This window comes from Sarcophilus harrisii, chromosome 2, assembly GCF_902635505.1.
Source record: "Sarcophilus harrisii chromosome 2, mSarHar1.11, whole genome shotgun sequence".
In the NCBI taxonomy this organism is placed as follows: Eukaryota; Metazoa; Chordata; class Mammalia; order Dasyuromorphia; family Dasyuridae; genus Sarcophilus; species Sarcophilus harrisii.
Genome location: NC_045427.1, coordinates 532,731,736 through 532,755,049, shown reverse-complemented (window position 1 = coordinate 532,755,049; position 23,314 = coordinate 532,731,736). Strand labels below are relative to the sequence as shown.

The 23,314-nt window shown below is 33.4% G+C and overlaps 1 protein-coding gene across 1 annotated transcript in view; it reads right to left on the bottom strand.

Annotated features, from left to right (window-relative positions):
- Window positions 1-23,314, bottom strand: part of TTC23 (tetratricopeptide repeat domain 23) — a 102,691-nt gene that overhangs the window by 5,604 nt on the left and 73,773 nt on the right. The window contains 2 exon segments of the mRNA XM_031955516.1: window positions 5,279-5,428; window positions 9,233-9,360. Of these exon segments, the coding sequence (XP_031811376.1) occupies window positions 5,279-5,428; window positions 9,233-9,360 (278 nt within the window).

Below are 23,314 nucleotides of genomic sequence, written 5' to 3'. Positions count from 1 at the left end.
TATACTTCAACAACAATACTATATGATGATCAATTCTGATGGTGGCCATTTTCAGCAATGAGATGAACCAAATCAGTTCCAAGGGAGCAGTAATGGACTGAACCAGCTATGCCCAGCGAAAGAACTCTGGGAGATGACTAAGAACCATTACATTGAGTTCCCAATCCCTATATTTTTTGCCTGCCTGCATTTTTTAAAAATTTCCTTCACAGGCTAATTGTACAATATTTCAGAGTCTGATTGTTTTTGTACAGCAAAATAATGGTTTGGACATGTAAACTTATTTTGTATTTAATTTATACTTTAATATATTTAACATGTATTGGTCATCCTGTCATCTAGGGGAAGGGTGGGAGGAAAGAGGAGAAAAACTGGAACAAAAGGTTTGGCAACTGTCAATGCTGTAAAATCATCCATGCATGTAACTTGTAAATAAAAAGCTATTAAAAAAAAAAAAGAATGACTTATTATTTTTCTTAAGGTTAGGCATTTGTTAAAAGAAAAACTTATCTTTAACAAAAGTATATAATAGAAATTAAGATTAATGAACATCATTCTATATTCTTTTTCGATTCTTATTAATGTACATTTGTCCTTACTTATAATTGGTATGCTGACTAATCTTGTGTTTTTTTTCTCTTGACATTATTTAAACTTATGCAACATTTTAAGGTTTACACCTATCATCTTATTTAATATATATCTCTCTATTTCAATGAAGAAATGAGTAACTTTTCAATTTAAAAAAATTCACAGCAATAGTTTTGTTGACCACTGACCAGCTGAAATAAAACTGTATGATTTTTCCTAGAATTCATTTAATTTCTGTTTAAATGAACACCCACAACCTTTTAACAGAAATTTAGTATGAAATCTTTTCATTTTTTAAATCAAGAATAATTTTGTAATATCTAGTATTTATATCCTATTATAAAAGAATGTTAGATATGTAAAATGTGTTGTGAGGATCAAATGAGTTAACATGGTTAAAGCTCTTTGCAAACTTTAAGGCACCATATAAATGCTATTATTATTATTATCTGGAAAATAAGAAATATAAGCAATCATAAAATCAAGATCATTCATTTTGCAGATAAGAAAACTGAGTCCTGGAACCTGAAATTACTTTTCTAAGGACTTTGAGAATTATATGTTCATTGTTACGTAGGAAATTGAAATTTTTAATAATCTGGGAGTGAATTGTCCATTTGTAAATTATCTGGCCTCTAATTTGTTCTGTTTCCTGCAATAGCCATTTTAATCTTAGTATTCCTAAGTATTTGAACACACAAAAAGAAAGTGAAATTTAAATCAATTTATAAATATTTTGTCAGCTTTACTTGGGAAAAAAAGGGATGGAAAAAGGGTTAAAGTTAACAGCTAAAACAATATTTGGGAGCTAACTGTAGATCTTGTTTATTTATTCTGTGTCAGCCATTTTCATATGTTCAAAGTAATTATACAGAATCACCAAAATGTGTGTCTTTATAGGTTCAAGCCTCTGGAAGTTTTGTTTAGACTTGATAAGACTCCAAGAATGCAGTTGTTTTGTTTAAAGCCATGCTTTGCAAAGGAACAAATATGGTTAAAAAAAAAATGATATTTTAAAAAACTATCTTTGCAAAAAGACTTGGTCTTTGAGAATTTATAGCTAAAGGATAGCTTTCATCAAGAAATGTCCCTTTGAGTTTATGCCTGGTGGTTATTGGTGTGTTCTCTAGAATGTACCCCCCTAGCTGATAATAGTTGGATTATCTGCTGTGAAATAAATGTGTCAAGTCACTTATGTTTACATTCTATGCCATAAAAATTAAGCATTTAAAAATTAATTATTCAATAAATATTTATTAAGAAATTGTTATATGTAGAATGTGCTGAGGAGACAAAGGCTATTATGTTTTTCCCACCCAATGTTACCTAAGGCATGTTTTAAATGTCTATGGCAGTGTTAGACAAGAAATACAAAATGAATTCATTTTAAAATGTTGTACTGCCATAATTTCATTTCTTCTGAGTTTGAGGAAAATATATTTCCATTTTACTTTAAAAACACGGAAAGGAACTGAAACAAAATAAGCAGAGACTGACAAATCTTTATGTTTGGCTGATCCATAACAATTCTACAGTTTTAATACTTCTAAAGAGGGTTAGATTTGATGATCTCTAAAGCACTTTGCAGTTCTGACATTCTGTTAAACCTAAATCACACCATGATTTCAAATTTTCTTTTATCAATGTGTTTTTGCCTTGCAGATCTATCTGTTGTTCTTAGTCAGGTTTGCCTATTTTTTCTATGTATGCCCAGAAGCAACTTAGAAACAAATTATGGTGTGCAGTAACTTCTCAGCATAGTTAAATAGCTGCTATCTGAGGGAATTCCTTTTCTCTTTTGAAATGGATGAAATCAGCCCTTTTGTGGGCAAACTCAGATGGGATTATCACTTAGATACTCACTGCTACAGATATGTAGAGGTTCTATTTTTCTGCAGTAATAAATGAAAAATTATCAATCTAGGTCTCTCACTTTCCTTCTCTATATATTTGAAAATAATTTACGTTAGATATGTGTAGACCATCAGAGCCTTTTATACAAGAGTGCAAAATAAATGACATACCAAAGAGGTAATTAAGACTTGAAGGAATATACTGAGTGAATTATAACTAAAATGTAGCAGCAGAGTTAATAAAATAGGTTGAGAGAGAGAGGAATTCTGAATTTTAGACGCAAAATGTGTCCACATGATCTCTATATGAACAGAGTAGAGTTTACTAGATAAATAATTTCTCCCTGCTTAGTTTATAGGATTATATAATTTTGAGTTTATTGAAGGAGACTATAAAATAGTAATTTTATTGTTTGGTGATTTTTTTTAGTATTACTTTAATCAGGCAATGGATTAAATCCTACTAAATTTACAATTATATAGAATTAATGATAATTAATTTCACAAGAGACCGGGAGATAATAGAAGATAGAAGGGTCTGGTATGCTGTGGACCATGGGATCATGAAGAGGCAACATGATTGAATAACTGAACAACAAAAAATTTCACAATTGATGTTAATGGTTTCACATCAATTTGCATTATAAACAGAATTCTTTAACACCTTTCTTTAGTAGTAGCCACTGTAAGACTGCTTATGAATTCTTTTTGAATGTTGTCATCTACCTTGAAATTCTAGCAATTATACTTGTCTGAGAAGAAAAACTAGGCTTTTATGGTGGGAAAGATGTTTTGATTTTGAGCACCAAATTCTCCTTGAAGGCCAACAGAGGCCTGTATTTTCATTACAGGCAGATAAATGATCTGGTATGCTATTTAGTAATTTAATCCCACCTTCTGCTTTGTTTCCTGGTCTGTTTTTCATATCCTTAATAATCATGCTTTAGACCATTCAGCACAAGAATACATCTGGAAAAGCTACAATTATATGGATTCCAGGCTACTAAGCTGGAAACAGGAACTGCAGCTGCTGTTGTGATACAAATAGCAGAAAATCCACACTTAGCTGGTAACTTTAAGAGCTGCTGGCTTTACACAACCCAAATGCTAAATGTGGCATTTGAAAAAGTTCCCATTTAGCAGCAGATGTAACAGAGCCTGCTTTAAGTAATCACTTGTGTCCTGCATATATTCACTGATGAGCCAGCCACTGGCCTTAGATTAAGTAAAATTATCATTTATACATATATGTGTGTATACAAATACACATGTCTATGTGTATATATGTGTATGTACACATATATATGCAGAATACACAAAACAAATACACGTTTCAGTATTTAATTTTGATAAACTGCTAAATAAGCTTGTCTTTTTTTCCATTCACAATGCTGAAACTAGATATAGTTTTTATTTATAATTTTATAATTAATATAATTTTAATTATAAATTGAATAAAAGGCTGCTGTCTTTCATTTGTTCTATGGATCATTAAATTTAAGAATTACTTAGAATTGAATTGATCTTTAGCTTCTAGAAACCAGTAATGAATATAAATGTACATGACTCCTTCCCTTGGGCTCTATCTGACCTTTAAGACAAGATCTCAAATGGAAGTAGTGAGGCTGGTGCAGTGGAAAAGGCATAAGGCCTGGAGTTAGAGGATTTGGTTCAAATCCCACCTCTGATGCTGCTTAATTTTGGGCAAGTCTTGTAATTTAACTATGCTGTAATTTCCTCATCTGAAAAAGTGTGTGTGTTTGTGAGGGGGTGTGATCAAACTATAAAGCCTCCAAAGTCTTTTATCCTATATATTTACTCCTGAATTCTGATACTTAAAGATAATGCATATCTACTCCATTGCCCCTCTTGTATTTCCTTCCTTATTCATGAAGACAGATTTATTTGCAGAGCACAGGCCAAGTGACAAAAGAGTGGTAACCAAAGAAAATGGAAATGGTAGGTAGCTTAGGGCCAGAGATTTGTGAACAAGGTAATGACTACCATCCTTAGCTTTCCCCAAAGGAATACTTTCCTCAAATTGTTACAGTCCCCAGAAATCAAAAGATGACCAAATAACTTCACTACAAACTTTGTAATGTTGTGTTTAGGTCTAGGGGCCACATTTTATTTAAATTATTTTTGATACATTTGAATTTTACATCAATTTCAGTTCTCAATATTTTCTCCCCTACATTCCCACAAAGAGTTAATCCTTATAATTATAAACTGGCTTTTGCATATGCCCAGATCTAAAGGCATTTAAGATGGAGGCACCCATATGGAGAATGTGCCTTTGCAATTAAATGGGACAGTCACACTTTCTCTTCTGCAATATGGAAGATAGGGATGAGCAAAGATCCGATTTATACACAGCATAGGCACCATGTTCTGAGTTGGGTGGGTAAAGGGCTAAATTTCAAAACCATAGAGTCCTTTGCCCCACCCACCATTGCGTGAAAAAATGGGGTTTTAGTCTGTTTTGTTTGTCTTTTTCACTTTTAGGTACAGTTGAGACACTATAAATTTCAACACATCCCTCTTGGTGCCAAAGTCAGCTCTTTCATTCTTGTTTTCATAACTAAATAGAAATTAAGAATAAGATTCACTTTAAAATGAAATATGCAAAAAAATTACTGTCTTTTCAAGCTAAGAAGTAGATACATGTTGATTTGTTCAGATCAAAAGCGTTATCAGCTTACCAAAATAAAACTTTTCCATATTCTTAAGCTCCACCCTCCACTTTTCAATCCACCCTTTCAGAGGCATCCACCCCCAACAAATGCTGAGGGAGGAGTGAGTAGGCATTTGTCTTGACTTATTATTAGGTTTACCTTCTTAAATTTCTTGTATGCCATGTTCTGGTCTCCATGTGCCAGGTCTGCTTTTCCAAGGAGACAGTAAGTCTTAGCTACTTCAGGACTGACATCCCCAAATGTTGCTATTTTGGCATCTAATGATTCCTTCAGTATTTGAGTTGCTCTCTATAAAAGGAATAAAAAGCTATTTTGTTAGAAAGGTTCAGAAGTTGATGAAGAGCATTGACTGTTAAGAATATTATGTAAATGAGGTTTATTTTTATTCTTCAAAAGAATGAAGTTTTGTACAAGTGCCTTATATTACTAATCTAAACAAGAGACAGAAATGCACATCTACATTGAGTATGTGATTTAAGTCTTTGGGATGAAATAACTCCATAAAGAGAATGAAGCCACACAATTAGGAGGAAAGCCCATTTTGAGATTTCATTTGTTCATTTATGTTGAATAGTGAAATAATTTAATATTTTTAGTTGAAGGAACTTCTTGCACTCACATAGGAAAAAACAATAAGTAAGCTATCTTTCTAATTTGGATGATTTTATAAAATCTAGGATGCATTCCAGAGTTTTTTCTCATAAATAATTTCGGACATTAAAAGTAAACAAAAAATCATAACATGACATTTTAATTGGTCTAATTTATTAGAATATTTTAATCCCAGTTATAGAATTTAAAAAACTAGAGTTGGTCAGAAAGTAATGAAATAATCCCTTCCAATCTAATCTCTATAGTCATTCACTTCAAATGCTAGGAAAAAGCATTCTGTCAAAAGCATTTGAATCTTCTACATTACATCCTGGAACTTGACAAAATTCTGTTGAATACATTTGAATCTCTTACATTGACTACTGAAACTTCATCAAAAGAACTGTTAGCCTGAAGATTAACTATAAATTGCATAAACTGTCTATGTAATATTTTCAAATTCAGAGTCTGAAAGATTAGGGTTCAAGCCCCACTTCTGACATACACTAGCTGTGAGATTATTAACCTCTCAATGCTTCAAGTTCATCAATGAAATTACAGATCTAGTTTCTCTCTCTCTCTCTCTCTCTCTCTTACACACACACACACACACACACACACACACACACACACACACATTCCTTAGTTTCAAATAAGTTGCATGGGTTCTGAAATATAGATAGAATTTTCTTTTTCTGAGATTTGCTATGCGTGTGATTTCATTTGAGTAAAAAGCTTCAGCTATGGAATGTTTTCTTCCAAGAAAGATCAGTCAATCAGTCCTATCCAACATGCAATACATTAATAAAAGGGGCTTTATTTCCAAGATTTAATATGTAAAACAAATCATTTAATACTCTTAATAATATCAGAAATTTCTGCTAAAAAAATGAAATAACCTTTTAAGAAAAAGATTATGTTTGACTTCATTTTTTTTTCAGTTGTTCTTAGATTTGTCCGATATTTTGCTTGCCTGATGCTATATCATATATTTGTGGGAAATGAATGGAACTTTAGGGAAAGAGTGCTGTCTGCAAATATTTCCAAAGGAAATGACTAATTAGCTGTATATGGCCAATGAAGGGAACAGAGTTTAGGAGTCCTGTTTTCAAATGATTATATCCTTAGCTTTTGAGTCACACAAAGTAGGAAAAAAGTGAATAAATTTTTTAATTTATTAATTGTAATGCACTTAGTGAAGAATGACTTGATAGGTGCTTTGCATTTGTTTTTCATCCTTTGTTCTCAAAGAGGACCAATAACATCATGAGAATGATGTCTTGACTTGGCTATGAGATGGATTTAAGTGAGACAAAGCTGAGCAAAGTCGTCAACTTCACTTTCTTCTCCAGAGTTATAGATTCCAATGGCAAGACAAAATTCAAGGTGACCAGCAATGGCCTTGCTCCTTGCACTTACTCAAGAATACAAAGAAGCATAAAATAATCTATGCCCTTAAATGGCTTGCAATCTCACTGGGTAGGTAAGTAGAAAAATTAAATAATAAAAAAAAAAGATGTTATAAGTAAAACAACAAAAGAGGAGTATATCTTAACTTATGATTAGCTGCCAAATGAATTTTACAGTCAACAAGTGCTTTAGGATTTTGGAGGAAATTAGAATCATAATTAGGGTGGGGCTTGTTGGAAGATGTGGAAAGAGCAGACAGCATTTTCACTCTTCCTACAGCATGAATTTATTACCTAGTTAGCAAGAATAATTAGTTAAAACAGGAATCAAGCAGATGCCCTGTTTCTGTAAGCCAACTCCCAATCTTGCTGCACATGAACCTTTTCATAGCTTATACTAAAGGGCAGAGAATGAATTGTCCCTCTCCCCACATCTACCGTTTCTAGATGTCTTAGGATCTTCGCCACTCCCACCCCCCAAACCCGTCCTTCCTACCTTTCCATAGTCAGCTGAATTTGTCAGTGATAACAAAATTCCTAGTTATGGATTTACAGGAAGGAAAAATTACTTTTTTTGCTGGGATGATCAGGAAGCATTTCACAAAAGAAGTGAAACTACACTGAATCTTTAAAGATTTGTATAGAGGGAAATGCACAAAGCATTCTAAATGGAGAAGACCAATGGGTAAAGCAATATGAAAGAAAAGGTTTATGTAGAAAAGTTGTGAGAGGAAAATTTAGAAAAGTAGATTGGTGATAGATTATAGAGGCTTTAAATGTAAGACTAAAAGAATTGATTCTATACAATTGTCAGCAAGATAACCAGTCAAAGATTTTGAGCAGGAGAATGATACAATGAAATTAAAAATTTGAAATCTTTTGGCAGTGTTTACATAAAGATGAAAGATTTTAAATCTTTTACCTGAAGGATAATTCTGAAATGTGAGGGATAAAGAGTGCCAAATGGTTTATCTACAAAATTACATTCAATATATATTTGAATATGTAACAAAATTTTAGGCCACAAACTATTAAAAAGGATGAAATATCAGCATAACATAGTCACTAGAAACAACAGATTCTATTCTAGAGACTGATCAAAAAGATATATGTATAATCCGGGTTAGATTTCATGGTGCAATGATCAATGTAGACTGGCCTATTTTTCAAGTCTTCATGTGATAAAAACCAATAGCATAGATAATCCAAAAGAGCAGAATATGTAAAATTCATTTATATTTCACTTAGGAATGAATCTGGGGGCAGAAATTTTACTTTACTAGACATACATTAGTAGTTCTTGAAGCAATACAATACTGTATGAAAATGAGCTCTTCTTTCTCAAATGTGTATACATATAACATGCACACATGCATACACACAGAGACTCAGACTTATTGGAGGGTATAGGCAACTCAAAAATTAGACAAAGTGACAAAGAAAGTCAGCTTGATAATAATAATTTATCATAGAAAACCTAGATTTGTTTTTGTTTTAAAATAAAAATATAACATAATGTGTATTTCTGGAAGTTGCTAAATTTATGGTCAGCTGGTTCCCTATACATATAATACATTCATTTAAATATTTTTCTTGCTTGCTTGCTTGCTTGTCTGACTTGGCCAGGGTCACACAGATAAGTGTTTGAGATCAGATTTGAACTCAGGTCCTCCTGACTTTAGGGCTGGTACCCTATCCACTTTTATCACCTAGCTGCCCCTGAGTCATTTTCTTATGTTGTAACAAAGCACAATCATGTAGTTGATTGGTAAGATTCAGTGAATCAGAACTTCTACTCTCTTGTGATTTCTGATGAATGTAATTCTCTCTGTTTCCCTAAACAAAGAAGGTTCTCTTTTCCTAGTATTAATTACTATCAACAAACCACAACTACAGCTTGAGTCCTAGAGTCAAGAGAGATTCCATTATTAATTTACCCATCAAAGTCTCATGTTTTCAGATTGCTGGTCTTACAAATATTTCTAACCATTCTGAAACAATCCTTTGAAGATCAAGTTGATTTCCCATTGTAAGTATCAGCACTTAAAATCTCTGATTGGAATTTTTTTAGTCCTACTGCAAAATATCTTACCTTTAGCTTACCAGTAGTACGAAGAAAATGGCAAAATTCATCTTGAACTGCAAAATATTTGTCATTGGCTATTCCTCTGGCTTTCTTAAGGATAGTCATACTCTCTTGAAAATATTGCTCTGCCACATCTACCAAAAAAAAAAATCATTAAAAAAAAAAAACAAAAAACGAAGACTGCTCCCAGATTTGAAAAGAAAGGAAAAAAAATAGAATTTTGATACTGATGATCTAGGTGAAAATTAGTAAAGAAGCCCACCAATGAAATGAACGATATGGAAAGACATGATAACAATAGTTAACATAAAGTGTCTCAATGGTTTGTAAATCATTTTAAAAGCACATTTTAATAGTATTTTTTCAAGTTTTCAAATCCATTTTTATTCAGAATCTCACTAGTACAATAACCATATGAAGAAGGCAGAGAAGAGATATAATAAAGAAGCTGCATATCAAAGAAACTGAAAAATAAAGTGAATTGCCTCTTGATCACAGAGCTAATATGTCAAAGTGCTTTTGTAGGTCTTCATACATCTTAATTACCTTCCTAGGATGATTTAAATATGAGTTTGTACAAAAGAAACAAAAATTCTCCAGGGAGGAAATCAATATGCACATTTTCTTTTTATACAGGATAGTCATTAGGATCTGACCATACAATACTGGTGTCAGCAGTCCAAGAGTCTTCTTATTTTTAATGAACCCTAACTTGTCTGATTACATAATGATACTATTAATTATTACTTCTGATGACCTAACTTATCCAGAACATAGCCAAGAATATGGAAGGAAGTCAACAAGGTCTGTGGACAACCAAAATGAGTACACTAAGTTCAGAAAAGGTCGTAAAAATCAAGCAAATTGTTTATAGAAAAAATGCTCAAAATTCACTACTTATTTTTAGTTTAGTTTAGTTTAGTTAATAGTAATTTTCATACTATTAATTGCCACATATAAACTACAACTACAGTTTGAGCCATAATCAAGAGAGATTCCATTATTAATTTATCCATCAATTTCTCATATGTTTTCAGACTGTGACTCTTAGGAATACTTCTAATCATTACGATTAGACACAATAATTTAGAATTGGTAAGAAATAAAGCTAGAGGCAGGCACACTGATAGCAGCAAGAAGTGACAGCTGATAGAGGGATGACACAGAAAAAGAACTATAAAACACAAAACTCACAAAGCATCACAACCTAAAAGTATATAGTATAGCAATAAATCCTACGGGTATCACCATATTGATTTTCAAGAAAATGGTTTTACTTTATGTTTTTTTTTTTTAATGGATGTTCATGATGATGGCCATAAGGATTCAAGCAAAGGTTGAAAAAAAAATTCTGTCTCCTGTTTGAGAAGGCAGGGAAGCATATAACATATTTTAGAAAGATTTCTACAAAAAAAAGAGATTTTTCTCCAAAAATAAATTTTTTAAACAAAGTTTATATTTGGGATACCTCCACCTTCTGCCTTTTATTTTCTCTAATCTCTCATGTACCCTGAGCCCTTATCCTCTCCTAAAGCTTGAACTATGGCATCTCAGGAAGATCCATCTTTCCAAAGGGTTCCATGTCCACAATTACCTACCTTCCCCCCCTCATTCCCCCTAAAATAAATTATAATGATGTTCTTTTTGAACATCAGTTTTCTTATCTGAAAAATGGTATTCATAACAGAACCTACCTCATAGGAAAGTTGTAAGGATCAAATAAACTAATATTTACAAAGTATTTTGCAAATTTTAAAGTGTTATATAAAGCCATTTATGTATTATTTTATAATTGTAAACCTTTACAAAGTGCTTTCCCTCAAAATAGGTGATAATAGCTAGGTTTTTAGGAAGGTTATTCAATCTTATTGAACTAACTTAAATCAAGAAGTGAGTGAATGACAAGTCTCTGCTTTAACCATATTTTTTCTTTATTTTGTTCTCTCATTCTCTTTTATATTTCTTTTTGAGAAGGATGATGGCAGGAACATTAAAGTAGGTTGGACAAAGTTTGTCTATGGACTTGCTCTAAGGCAGGGGTTGGAAACCTTTTTTCCTGCCAAGGGCTATTTGGATATTTATAACATCATTCTTAGCCACACATAATTATCAACTTAGAGAAGTGGTAGGTTGTACCTAACTTTCAGTTCATCATTGCCTGAGATTGCCATAGCCCATGGGCAGGATGTTCCCTAACCATGCTCTAAGGAAAGCTAAGTTCCCCAAAGTTTCCTATTACCATTATTTATTTTATTTGTCTACTTCCCAAACCATAAATTCTCCTAATTTGTCACAGTGGCAGCAAATATGATGATTCTATCATCGGGAGAGGAAAGTGGAATGAGGCCTGTGACAATTAGTTTTATGTTTGGGTCACTGATAAATAGACCATTTGTAAGTCTTGGACTACCTATATATATGTTAAAACAAAATCAAATCTTATACCTAGAAAATAGAATACAATCAAGTTCTCCTCTTTGACACTAAATTACCAACTGCTCTATGGAAATTAAATAACTATCATTTCTGTACTGTGTGGTAGAGTAGAAAGAACATTTGGATTAGAATTAGAAGACCTAGATTTGAATCTTGGTTCTGGCACCATATAGCTATATGACTATGAGTAAATAATTTTATATATTTCATCTTCAGTTACTTAATCTAGCATAATTCTTATATAGCTTGGCTAATGGAAACTAAATTGTGAATTATCTTCATCATCATCATTTGTCTATAACATTGACAACTACAACCTGTTAGATGCAGAAAAATTATTACACATACTTTTATGTATGCCATTTTGAATGTTTGGTAATGGTTTTCCAGAGGGAAGGTGAACATGGCTCACTTATAAGGTTCTACCTTTGTCTGGCAGAATCTGTTTCATGAAATTAAGTGCACTGTAGGCCACAACTGGCCAGAAAAACTTTAAACTTCTTTTACATGGTGTCCAAGATAGGAGATTTCCAACTTTAAAAAGCTGATCTTGAATCATCAGCAATTTGATAGGGACCTCTGCAGAAGGTTAGATCATTTTCTAAAATATAGGATAGTGAATCAGTCTGTAAATCTGAAATTAGCATCCAGAAGAGCACAGGTGCTTGAATTGCCTCCCAGAGTCATCATGCTTTCCATGTTTTCATTCCAATTACATTTATAACTAGTAGGTATTTAGGAAAAGTAACTGCAAGAAAAGTTTGTGTAGTTCTTTCTTTCCTTTTCCTATGTAGTTATTTTCAAGTAAAGGAAACTGAAGCTTGCAAATTAAAGTGAAGCAATTTTTTTTAAAGTTTTGTGGGGGTCAAAGGAAGATCAGGGAAAGGTTTGATGAAGTGATAAAAGTAAAGGAAAGAAGATAAAACTAACTCCCATTTTGCTTTTCTTTATTAAGAACAATGATGTTTTTGCAGGAAAATATAGAACAAAAAAAGTTATAAATGAAGTTAACCATATATTGGAAATGAGGATAACAGAGAAAGAGCCTCAAAGCTGCACTAATTCATATCTACAGCATATTAAAATTGAGAAAAAGAAATCTAGAGTATAGTAGGGAGTCTATGGAGAACTTATGAAAAGGCAACCAAAAGAAATTGTACAGGATGAGAAAACATGGAATAGGGAGTAACATGTGCTCAAAATGGGTACCTAAATGGTACAGTAGATAGAGCACTAGTTCTGGAGTTAAGAAGACCTGAATTCAAATCTAGCTTTAGATACTTACTAGTGTCAGACACTTACAAATGAAATTATAAACTTATAAAAGTATTTTCAAATAGGAGATATGAGAGCATCAATTCATTTTCACACTGTTCTAATCCCATGAGATTCAAAGAGAAAAGGGAAAGAGAGTCCCTGCTCTCAAGGAGTTTACAGTCTAATGGGAGAAGACAACATATAAAAGGAAACTGAAAAGCAGGATGGGTATAAGGTGTTATCTGACATGATGATATACTGAAAAAGTCAGAAAAGTCCCAAAATAGTTCAGCTAGGTAAGAAAAGAGATGTTCTGAGCTGGGATCCCTCCTTAAATAGCAATTTTGGAGTTTATGATTCTACCCTTCAAGTAGAGTGATAGGAGGTGATGATAGAGTGACAACACTGATGAGACCTTGCTGAATATCCTGAGAAGGTTTTCCCAATAATTAGTTTCCTGGGGCATGGCCAAAAAGTCAGAGAATTCCCAACATAAGTCAGCCAGGTGAGAAATGAGATGTTATGAGCTGAGTTTCCTTTTTAAATGGAGACTTTGGAGCTAATGACTCTATCCTCTTAGAGAAGGTGGTTGATAAGGTGGAGTAACCAAGCTGATTTCAGATGAACTATACTTTAGAATACTGAACGATTTTATAACCATGATTGCTGAACCATTATCTATGTTTATTAAAAAGTAAATTTTTAAAAATGCTTGGAAATAGAAAACTATGGAAGAAAGTAGGTTCTTTATATTATGAGTTTACAAGCTCAGTTTCAATTTCTGACAATGATAAAAATCATTATTAAAGAGATAGTGAGAGCATAGACAGGGAAGAAGTGAATGAGTGGATGATTAATGAAAAACTATTTATTAAGCACTTAGTTGCTAGGCATTGTGACAACATTGACAATCCTTGTTGCTACACAGACCAAAACTAACTTCTACAGACTCTACTCATCCATATACACTGGAATGGGCAGTTTACTATCACATCCCTTCCAGAAGCTATAGTATCACTGATTTGATTACTATTTTCAAAGCAAGAGATGGTCAGTCAGTCAAAGAAATGGAGGAGTTGGGAGTAGAATTATGCCTGCGGTGGAGCAGGGTACCTGGCAAGATGTCCAGGGCAAAGTTAATGGTCATGGCCATGTCTCCTCCATACACAAAAAATACTTACTGTTCATTATGATAATTATACATGCTGATTATCATTCCAGATCTCTTCTGATTTTTCTTTTTTAAAGCAAAACTTCATAAGAAGGCTATCTATAAAGATGCCTCAACTTCCTCAGTTCTCATTCCTTTCACAACTCTTCACAATCTAGCTTCTGAACTCAATTCTAATAAAACTGTTCTCTTCAGAGTTATCAATGATTTCTTAATTGTCAAATCCAATTTACTTTTCTCAGTCTCCATCCTATTTAATCTTTGTGTACACTTTAATAACATTCTCTTCTCCTTCAGATTTTTCTCTCTAGATTTTCAGGATACTACTCTCTCCTAGTTCTCCTACCTGTCAGACTGCTCCTAAGTCCCCTTTGCTGAATATTCATCCAGGTCATTAATAGTGGTAGTCCTAAAGAGCTCTGTCCTGGACCCTCTTTTATTCTTCTATACTACTTCACTTAGTGATGCCATCAGTTCCAAAGGAATTAATTATCTCCATGCTGATGATGCTCAACTCTGCTTATCCAGGTTAATCTCTCTGCCTGACCTCTAGTCTTCCATCTCCACCTGCCTATCTGGTATCTTGAACTGGATATCCTATAGACAGTTTAAACTAATTAGTAACTCATTCATTTCTGCCCTCCAAACTCCATACTTCCCTATTACTATGGAGTATAATACTGTCTTCCTAATCCCCAGGCTTGCAATATATATTATCTTTTATTTCCCACTCTCTCTCATATCCAATCCATTGCCAAGGTCTGCCAAATAACATCTCTTAAATATGCCTCTAACACCATCACCACTCTGGTGCAGATCTTCATTCTCTCATGCCTGGACCATTGCAATAGCCTGCTGGTGGGTCTGCTTGCCTCAAGTCTTTCCTCAAGTCTCTCATCAAGTCCTCCATTCATCTACCAAAATGATTTTCCTAAAGTATATATTTAACTATGTAACATCTTTATTCAATAAACTCCAGTGGTTCCAAGATCAAAAAGTTTTAAAAAAACTGATTTTTTTGATTTGGCATTCAAAGCCTCTCTATGACCCCCTTTCAAGCTTCTTATACCATGTAGTCTATGACAAGGGTCTTTTTTTTTTTTTTTCTGTTCCTCAAATAAGATACTCCATGTCTCAGTTTCAAGCATTTTTCCTGGCTGATCTCCTAGAATGCTCTCTTTTCATATCTACTTCCTTTTGTCCCTAGCTTCCTGCAAATACTAGCTAAAATCTCACATTCCACAAAAAGTCTTTCCTAATCTCTCTTAATTTTAGTACTTATGTTGTTTATATTTGTTTGCATATTGTCTTCATTCAACTGTGAACTCTTTGAGGGTATGTACTGTCTTTTATCACAGTGCCTGGAACATAGTAGGTTCTTAATCAATAGTTAGTGATTTACTCTGAAATGGCATGGATTTCATCAATAAAAGGACATGCTAGATAAATGTCATTTAATTTTCTATCAATTATTAGGCTAATAAAAAGACCTTAGCTAGAGTGCATGCATTTCGCATGGTATATGACAAGGTTTTTCATATATCACTGAAGCTGAGATGATGAGATATGGACAAAGCGGTTGTAAAATAAAAGAACTGGTTGACTGACAGAACTTAAAGAGTCATGTTTAATGGATATTCCCCTGGAGGGAGAAGTCCAAGGGAAGACCGCTCAGCAAGTCCTTGGCACTTTTATTAAACATTTTTGTCAATGTCTTAAATGAAACTGACAATTGAAACTGTCAATTGTATTAGATTGAAAATGATGTTATAAAATTTCATTTGATAAATATCTGTAACTCTTGGATTAACACAATGTTTAATTGTAGCACATTTTAGAAAGAACATTAATAATTTAGAGCTCATCAGCAGAGAAAACAGAGTAATGATGAGAGTAGAAACTTTGTCCCAGATTCTCAAAAAAAAGAGGATAAAATTCAGGAGGAAGTAGACTTCCAGTATTTGGAGACTTGTCATAAGGAAGGACTAGACTTGTTTTGACCCTTAGTTGCAGAAGTAGGAATAAACAAGTAGAGATTGTAAAGGCACTCATTTCAGTACATCTTAAGAAATATCTTCTAAAAGAGAAATGTGAAAGTAGAACAGGTTTCTTAAAAGAATAGTGAATTCCCCATTACTTGAATTCTTCAAGTAAAGATTAGGTGACCACTTTGGAGGGAGAAGAGGGATGTTGTATAGGAAATTACTGTTTAGATCTGTTTAGACCTTTAAGGAGACCTTTAAGGTCTCTTCCAACTCTTGAGGATCAGATTTTAAAAAATTAGGCCCACTTCAGCAACTACAGGTTGTAAATGAGGCCCAGTTTTTGCAGGGACAGCAATACCATCCTATTCTAAAGTATACAGGTGGGGGTTTCAGCTGAGATTTCAAACCTACTTAATTCCTTTAGGGGATTTAAGGGACTCTGCTATTCATGGACATATACAGACAAAATAAAGAATTGTTTCATTGAAGAAGAATTAAGGTATGATTATAATTTGGCAGATCTCTGGTCAGGTGGCTTTTAATTAAAATAAATCCCAGTAACATAGTGCTCATTTTCCTGGGGTTATCCTCAGGCAATCTAAGGCAGAAAAAAAAAAATAGAACAATGGGGATCTTTTTAATTAAAAGAGAACCCTTCATGTAAAATTTTACAATCATCTTTTGTAATTGTCATGAAAGTAATCTCTCTGCTATACTAAATGAAAAACTATTAAGAATACTTGGGGATTTAAGATAGAAAAATCATATCCTAGTATGGCATTAACCGGAGTACTCAATCATCAGGCAACAGGAAAACTGAAAAGTTGTAGTTCATGTAAAAGTCTCTCACATAGGGCTGCTCTGATAGCTATAGAGAAGCAGATTTCAGTTTAATATTAGGGAAATCTTCCTAATAATTAAAAATGTTCAAAAGTCTAATTGATTTCCTTGGGAATTTGAGGGAAGTGATAGGATTTTTGCTTAGGTATTGGTTGGGACCATAATGGCCTCTGTGGTCCTTTCGAATTCTGAGAGAACTTGTGGTGGCAGCCTCAGAAGGAGCTGGTAAAACCAAAGCTGGGAATGAGCCCCAAATACTATCTCTTTATAAATATAAAATCAGTGAATTGTAGAGCTGGAAACTACATATTCTAGAAAGCAGATATTCAATCTCATTTAATTTTTGTATTTTCCGTACTGCCTATTATAGCTTTCTCTGAAGAGCAGAAGCTTGAAAAATGTTTTGTCAAGTATGCTCTAATCAGTCAGAACAGGAAACAAACAAAAAGACTATTTTACTAAGGTAGAAATGGGTCTTCTAATTAACAATGTAGATCAATTTTTATGGTATTTTCAAAGCTATAAAATTAAATGCTTTTTGCTCCTCTTCACCAATCAATATTTATCAACAATTTATATTTTTATTCATAGAATTTCTTAAAGTAATGCCATCCCACTTAGATTCTATTTTACTCTATAATTCTCAAATTATTCATTGCTACAGTTTACACCAAGTTATTTTTTATTTTTTGATACACTACTTTGTAACTATTCTCATTTCTTACATCTACGTTTTGAATGCCTAACTACACTGTGAATTTCTTGAATTCAAGTATCACATTTTCTAATATGATATGAAACAAGGACAAAATGTGTATTTACATTTGGGGATTAGAGGGGTAGTAGTAGTGGTTATAATGATACCCTTTTCACTATAATGAAGGCAAAATTTACAGGTGAGGTGCTCAAATATTTCATGGTAGCAATTAGCTTTTAAACTAACAATAATATTAATGAACATATATAGTGCTTACTGTGTTTCAAGTACTATGCTAAATGCTTTACAATTATTACCTCATTTGATCCTTATAACAACCCTGAGAAGTAAATGTTACTGCTTTTACCATTTTACAGAAGTAAAATAGAAGTAAGCGGTGGCTAAGTGACTTGTTAAGGATCACATAGCTAGTAAATGTTTAAGGTCATATTTGAACTCGGGTCTTTCTGACTCCTGGACCAGGAGTCTTCTAGCTGCTGTACCACAAAGCTCTCTCTATTAATTGAAAGTGACTTGAAATCAATTTTCTAAACAATATCTGAGCAAGAAAGAATTACTTAATGTCAACCTGAAAGAAGGTATTATACTTAGCTCTGACTTTGTATGAATACATAATAGATTGACTTAACCAGTTCTTAGATGACAGAGTTAAAAGGAATAATTAATACAATGGACAGGCATTATAGTCTAATCAAAGTCCCACTAGGTTTGGAGTCAGATAATCTAAGTTTGAATCACAGCTCCTCTCCTTAATTATCTGTGTAACCTTGGGCAACTCACATTCAGTTTCCTGATCTGTAAAATAACAGAAGTGGTTTTGAGTCACCTCTAGAGATCATTTCAATTCTAAACATAATGATTTATCATCCTGTGATTGTCTAGTTGATAAGTAACAGAAATCACACTAACTAGATATATAGAGAGTTTACAAAATGAGGTTGTTGGTCTTGCTGATATTCAAGATCTTTTATATCTCTACACTCCTATGATTCTATTTTTTTTATAGGCTGGAAAGATGGTCAGAAATTCTGTTCAATTCATCAAACATGTATTTATGTGCTATGCACTGAGAATACAAAAGAAACTAAATGAAATAAAGAAAGTATTTAATAGGGATAAACACTATAAAACAGCATGGGAGAGACCAAGCTTGGCAGAACTGCACATGAAAAAACAAACAAAATTACACACAACAAACCCATGGGCTTTTAATTTATCTCAAACTCATTATGAGCCAGAAATGTGCAATGGCTACCTAAAAACCTAACCCTTTGAAGGGTTTGCATAGAAGGCTGAAAGCCTGCCATGCTGGCTAGCAATACTTTATAAAGAGCTTGTAGTTTGGAAAGAATTTGATTTGCAGTAAGAGTAAACACTTCCAAACAAGGTTGACTGTGAGTAGTATGGTTTAGTTCTCAGAAGGTTTATACTGAAATGTACTTGGCCTCAAAACTATTTTATTTTAATAGTCTTTGTGAGAAAAGTTATAAACATAAGGCAAATGTCTTGAATCCTTGACAGTGTTGGTGAGATATGTTAATACAAAATTTGACAAGGGTTGCTCTGGGAAACCAGCCAAACTCAGGTTAGTATCATACTGAAAGACAGAATTGGGCCTTACGCTAAATCCTTATACAATCAAAACCCTACAGCAGTTTTGCCTGCATAAGGAATGAAAAGTAAGACTAAAAAAAAAAAAAAAAAAAAAAAAAAAAAAAGGAATTTGAGTTCAAAGCCTTAAACATTTTTGGGTATGGGGCAAATATTGTACTTTCAAAAACCATTTAACAGGAGGTGGGAGGGGAAATGGGCTGGAAGGCTCATTGAAAATTTGAAATGAGATGTTATCTCATTAAAAAAGTACATTTTAGGGGCAGCTAAGTGGCGTAGTGGATAGAGTGCCAGCCCTGAAGTCAGGAGTTCAAATCTGACCTCAGACATTTAACACTTCCTACCTGTGTGACCCTGGGCAAGTCACTTAATCCCAATTGCCTCAGCAAAATAAATAAATAAAATAAAATAAAATAAAATAAATCCATTTTAACCCTTAAAGTTCAGGTAGCACACAGTTTTCTTTTAAGACAAATCAAAAGAAATATTGACAAAGGGGAAAACTCATTTAATACTTCAATGTAAATTTTCTCAGAGTTCAGAAGAATATTCTGCTTTACTTTACTACAAGGAGGATTGGCAGAAAATTCTAAGATATAGATATATATCCTTAAGCCTTAAGCCAAAGAGAAGAGATTTTTTAAAATGCTATTTCAGATAGGGGATTTCTTTAAGCTATTTTTTTCTCCTTATGGGCTAACATTAAAGAGACAACTCCATGTAATGGGATAGAGGGTAGTTCTCAGAGTCAGGATAATCTTGGTTCAAACCCTTTCTTTGAAAAATACTAACTGCTACAGGCCCGAAACAATTAACTTGAACTTCTGTTGCACAAGGCAACTCTCTAAGATTCTTAATATGTAGAACAGTTGTTCTGTTATTATTGATGGAGATTAGATTGCTCATAGCTATTACGAGCCAGAACTCTGAACAAGAAACAAAGGACTCTTACAAAGTGTTAAGTCAGTGGAATTGATAGAAACAATGGTTATCTAGTTTAGCACGGTGATTAATAGTTCTCTGAGTTCAGTATGATGGATTTAATCTTACAAAAAATAATGGTTTCCTAGTGATATAACGATTAGTTTATACTCAGTGTGGAGCATATAAGCAGGGACTGAGAGTCACAGAGGAGAAGCTTTCAGAGGGCAGAGAAGACAGGAGGGAGCTCAAGCTCTCAGAACCAAGGACAGACATTCATTCGATCTTCAGTCAGGCCACTGGTGGCAGGCTCCCTCCTGCATTTCTCCACTGAAATCAAGGCCAGTCTTAAAGGCTCTTCAGAAAGCTGCCCAGACCCAGAAAGGAGATAATAAAGAATCTGGACTATAAGAAAACTAAAGGGCCCCAGGAAAGGAGACAAGATTTTGAAAGAGATAATAAAGGATTTGGACTTTAACCCCTGGCTGTTCTTGTGGTGATTACTGAACTGAAATGAAGGCTGTTCCCAGAGACCCCCCAGGAAAACCCAACCAGAGAACTTTACACATAGCCAGTTTTTTATATTGATGAAATTATAGGTTTAAACCTCTCATTATCCATTCCATTCACCCTAATTTAAAAAAAAAAAGTTTTTATTTTAATTTCTGGACAGTAAAAAAAAAAAAATCTAAATTCACCAAATTCCATTTCCCCTGCTATAAACCACATGAAGCTAAAAAGATAGAACTGAACACAGTGTTCCCAACATAGTCTAAATTGTCACCTCCCTCAAACAGGATATGTCAGTACTTCAAATTTATGTGTCTTGTAGTCAAGGATAAAATTGACTTTTTTGGCTGTTGGAGTTCTTAGATAGACATATATAGGAAAGAATTTATCTTTATCTAATCAACTCACATTCACAGACCAGGGAGAAGATGAAGGGAAGAAAATAAGCATTTATAAAGCATTTACTATGTGCCACATATGTATTAAGTGCCTTTTTTTTTTTAAACAAATCTTGCTTCAGTTGAGCCTCACAACACTTTGAAGTAGGTACTATTATTATCATCTTTTTATATTTGAGGAAACTGAGGCAAACAGAGATTAAGTGACTTGCTACTAAATGTTCAAGCCACATTTGAACTCAGATCTTTCTAATTCCAGGCCTACCACCCTATCCACTATATTATCAGCTGCTATATAAGTTGATTTTATGAAATCTAGGTCTCAAAAAAGTTTCCCAGCATATCAAGTTTTGACAGCCCTCCTATTACCTTCAGAACTATGACAGATCTATCCTATAGGTAATATAAACTTCCTAGACTTATACTTCTATTTGAACAAGTATTTGGACTTGACCTTATTTCTTTTAGGTTTTAGGCCTATAAAAATTTTAAAAGCTCCCTTTTATACATCTGTTAGAAGGACTGAATTTCAAAGAGTCAAAAACTTAGAGCTGGAAAAAATCTCCTTTTTTAAACCCTTCAATTTTCAGAGGAAAATACTAAAAATCACAAATGTTCACTGACTTGCCCAAAGTCATATACAATGTCAGAACCAAGATTTGAATTCACATCCTTTAATTCCAAACTCAGGAAACATGCTGTGCTACATGATAATACCAGAGAAACATGTATGATAGAGATGAACAGGCTACAACCATTACCAATGATAATCATTGACAAGAAAGATATGACTGAAAATAGAGATTATGGATAGAAGAATGGAAAAAGAGGTGATATCCATTTATTTAGTGAGAATAATACTAAATGAACAGCTAACACTGTGCTGTAACTATGAATTTATTGATTAGTCAATAAATAGGCATTTTAAAAATCCTTACTTAATATACCACACATTGTATAAGAAAGGAGAATATAAAGAAAGTAAAAACATGGTCCTTGCCCTCAAGAAATTCACATTCTAATGAGTAAGGCATCATGTAAACAATATCTTACTCTATAAGATATATATGGGGGAAAAAAAGATATTTATAGTACAGTATAAATGAGAGACAGTTTTAAAAAGAAGGGAGAACCAATGGAAGGAGCTGAGAATATTAGGCCTCTATTAGCTAACATTAATATTGTGCTTGAAAGATTATAAGATACTTTATTTATATTATCTCCTTTATGTATATTATTATCACAACAACCCTGTGAGGTAGCTGCTATTATTAATTCAATTTCAGATGAGAAAAATAATGCAGATAGAGGTTAAATGGCTTATCCAGGACCACAAAGGTACTAAGTATCTGAGGCAGGGTTCAATTTTAGGTTTTCTTTACACCAAGTATATAACCCTTTTCTCCACAAGTCCACCCAAAATAAAAGACTGGATATTTCACTTTTTCAGGATTTATGTGAAACATTACAATAAAGAAAAATTCTTGGGTTTTGTGTTGGAGGACTAGAGTTTGAATTCTGTTTCTCACATCTGTGTGACTCTGGTAATGCTATTTCATCTCTCCAAGTCTCAGTTTCTTTTGTCTATAGCATCAAAGAGCTGGGTCAAATGGTCTAAGGTCCTTCCAACTCTCTATGATGCTAAGAACAAGAATCACTTGGGTGAGAAGTCAAGGATAGATTTGTTTTCACAATTGGAGGGAAAATAACAAAACCAAAGATCCATTGAAGTATCTTTAATTGTTTAATAAAAGGCCCTTTGTTTTGTTTGTTCCTTTTTATTAGCCCAAAGAAATTCAGGAATCAGAAAACAAGTAGAAGTCTTTTGATTTCAGAGTGATCTAGATAATATATTAAACTTACATGGCCGGCCCAGAAGTAAATCTGTTTAGAGTGATTTGGACTCTTGTCTTCCTAACTCTACTTGCTCCTTGAGGAAAGCTAACAGTGTCTTAATTCTGGAGCTCATAGAATAGAAAAACTTGGTACAAGACCCAGAAGACAAGAAAACTTAAGACTGAATGCTGGCTCTGATATTTAATAGTTTTGTGACCCTGGATATGTCATTTGATTTCCTCACCTCTGGTCCTTTTTCTCTATTTCCAGGATCTAAAGTCTACTCTTGCTAAGAATCTCTGCCTCAACTTTCTCAGTCACTGTCCTAACTTTCCCTTTGCCCCAAGATTTCTAGACATTTATTTGGATTTTCTAACACCTGTGATTAACCAGTCAATAATAATT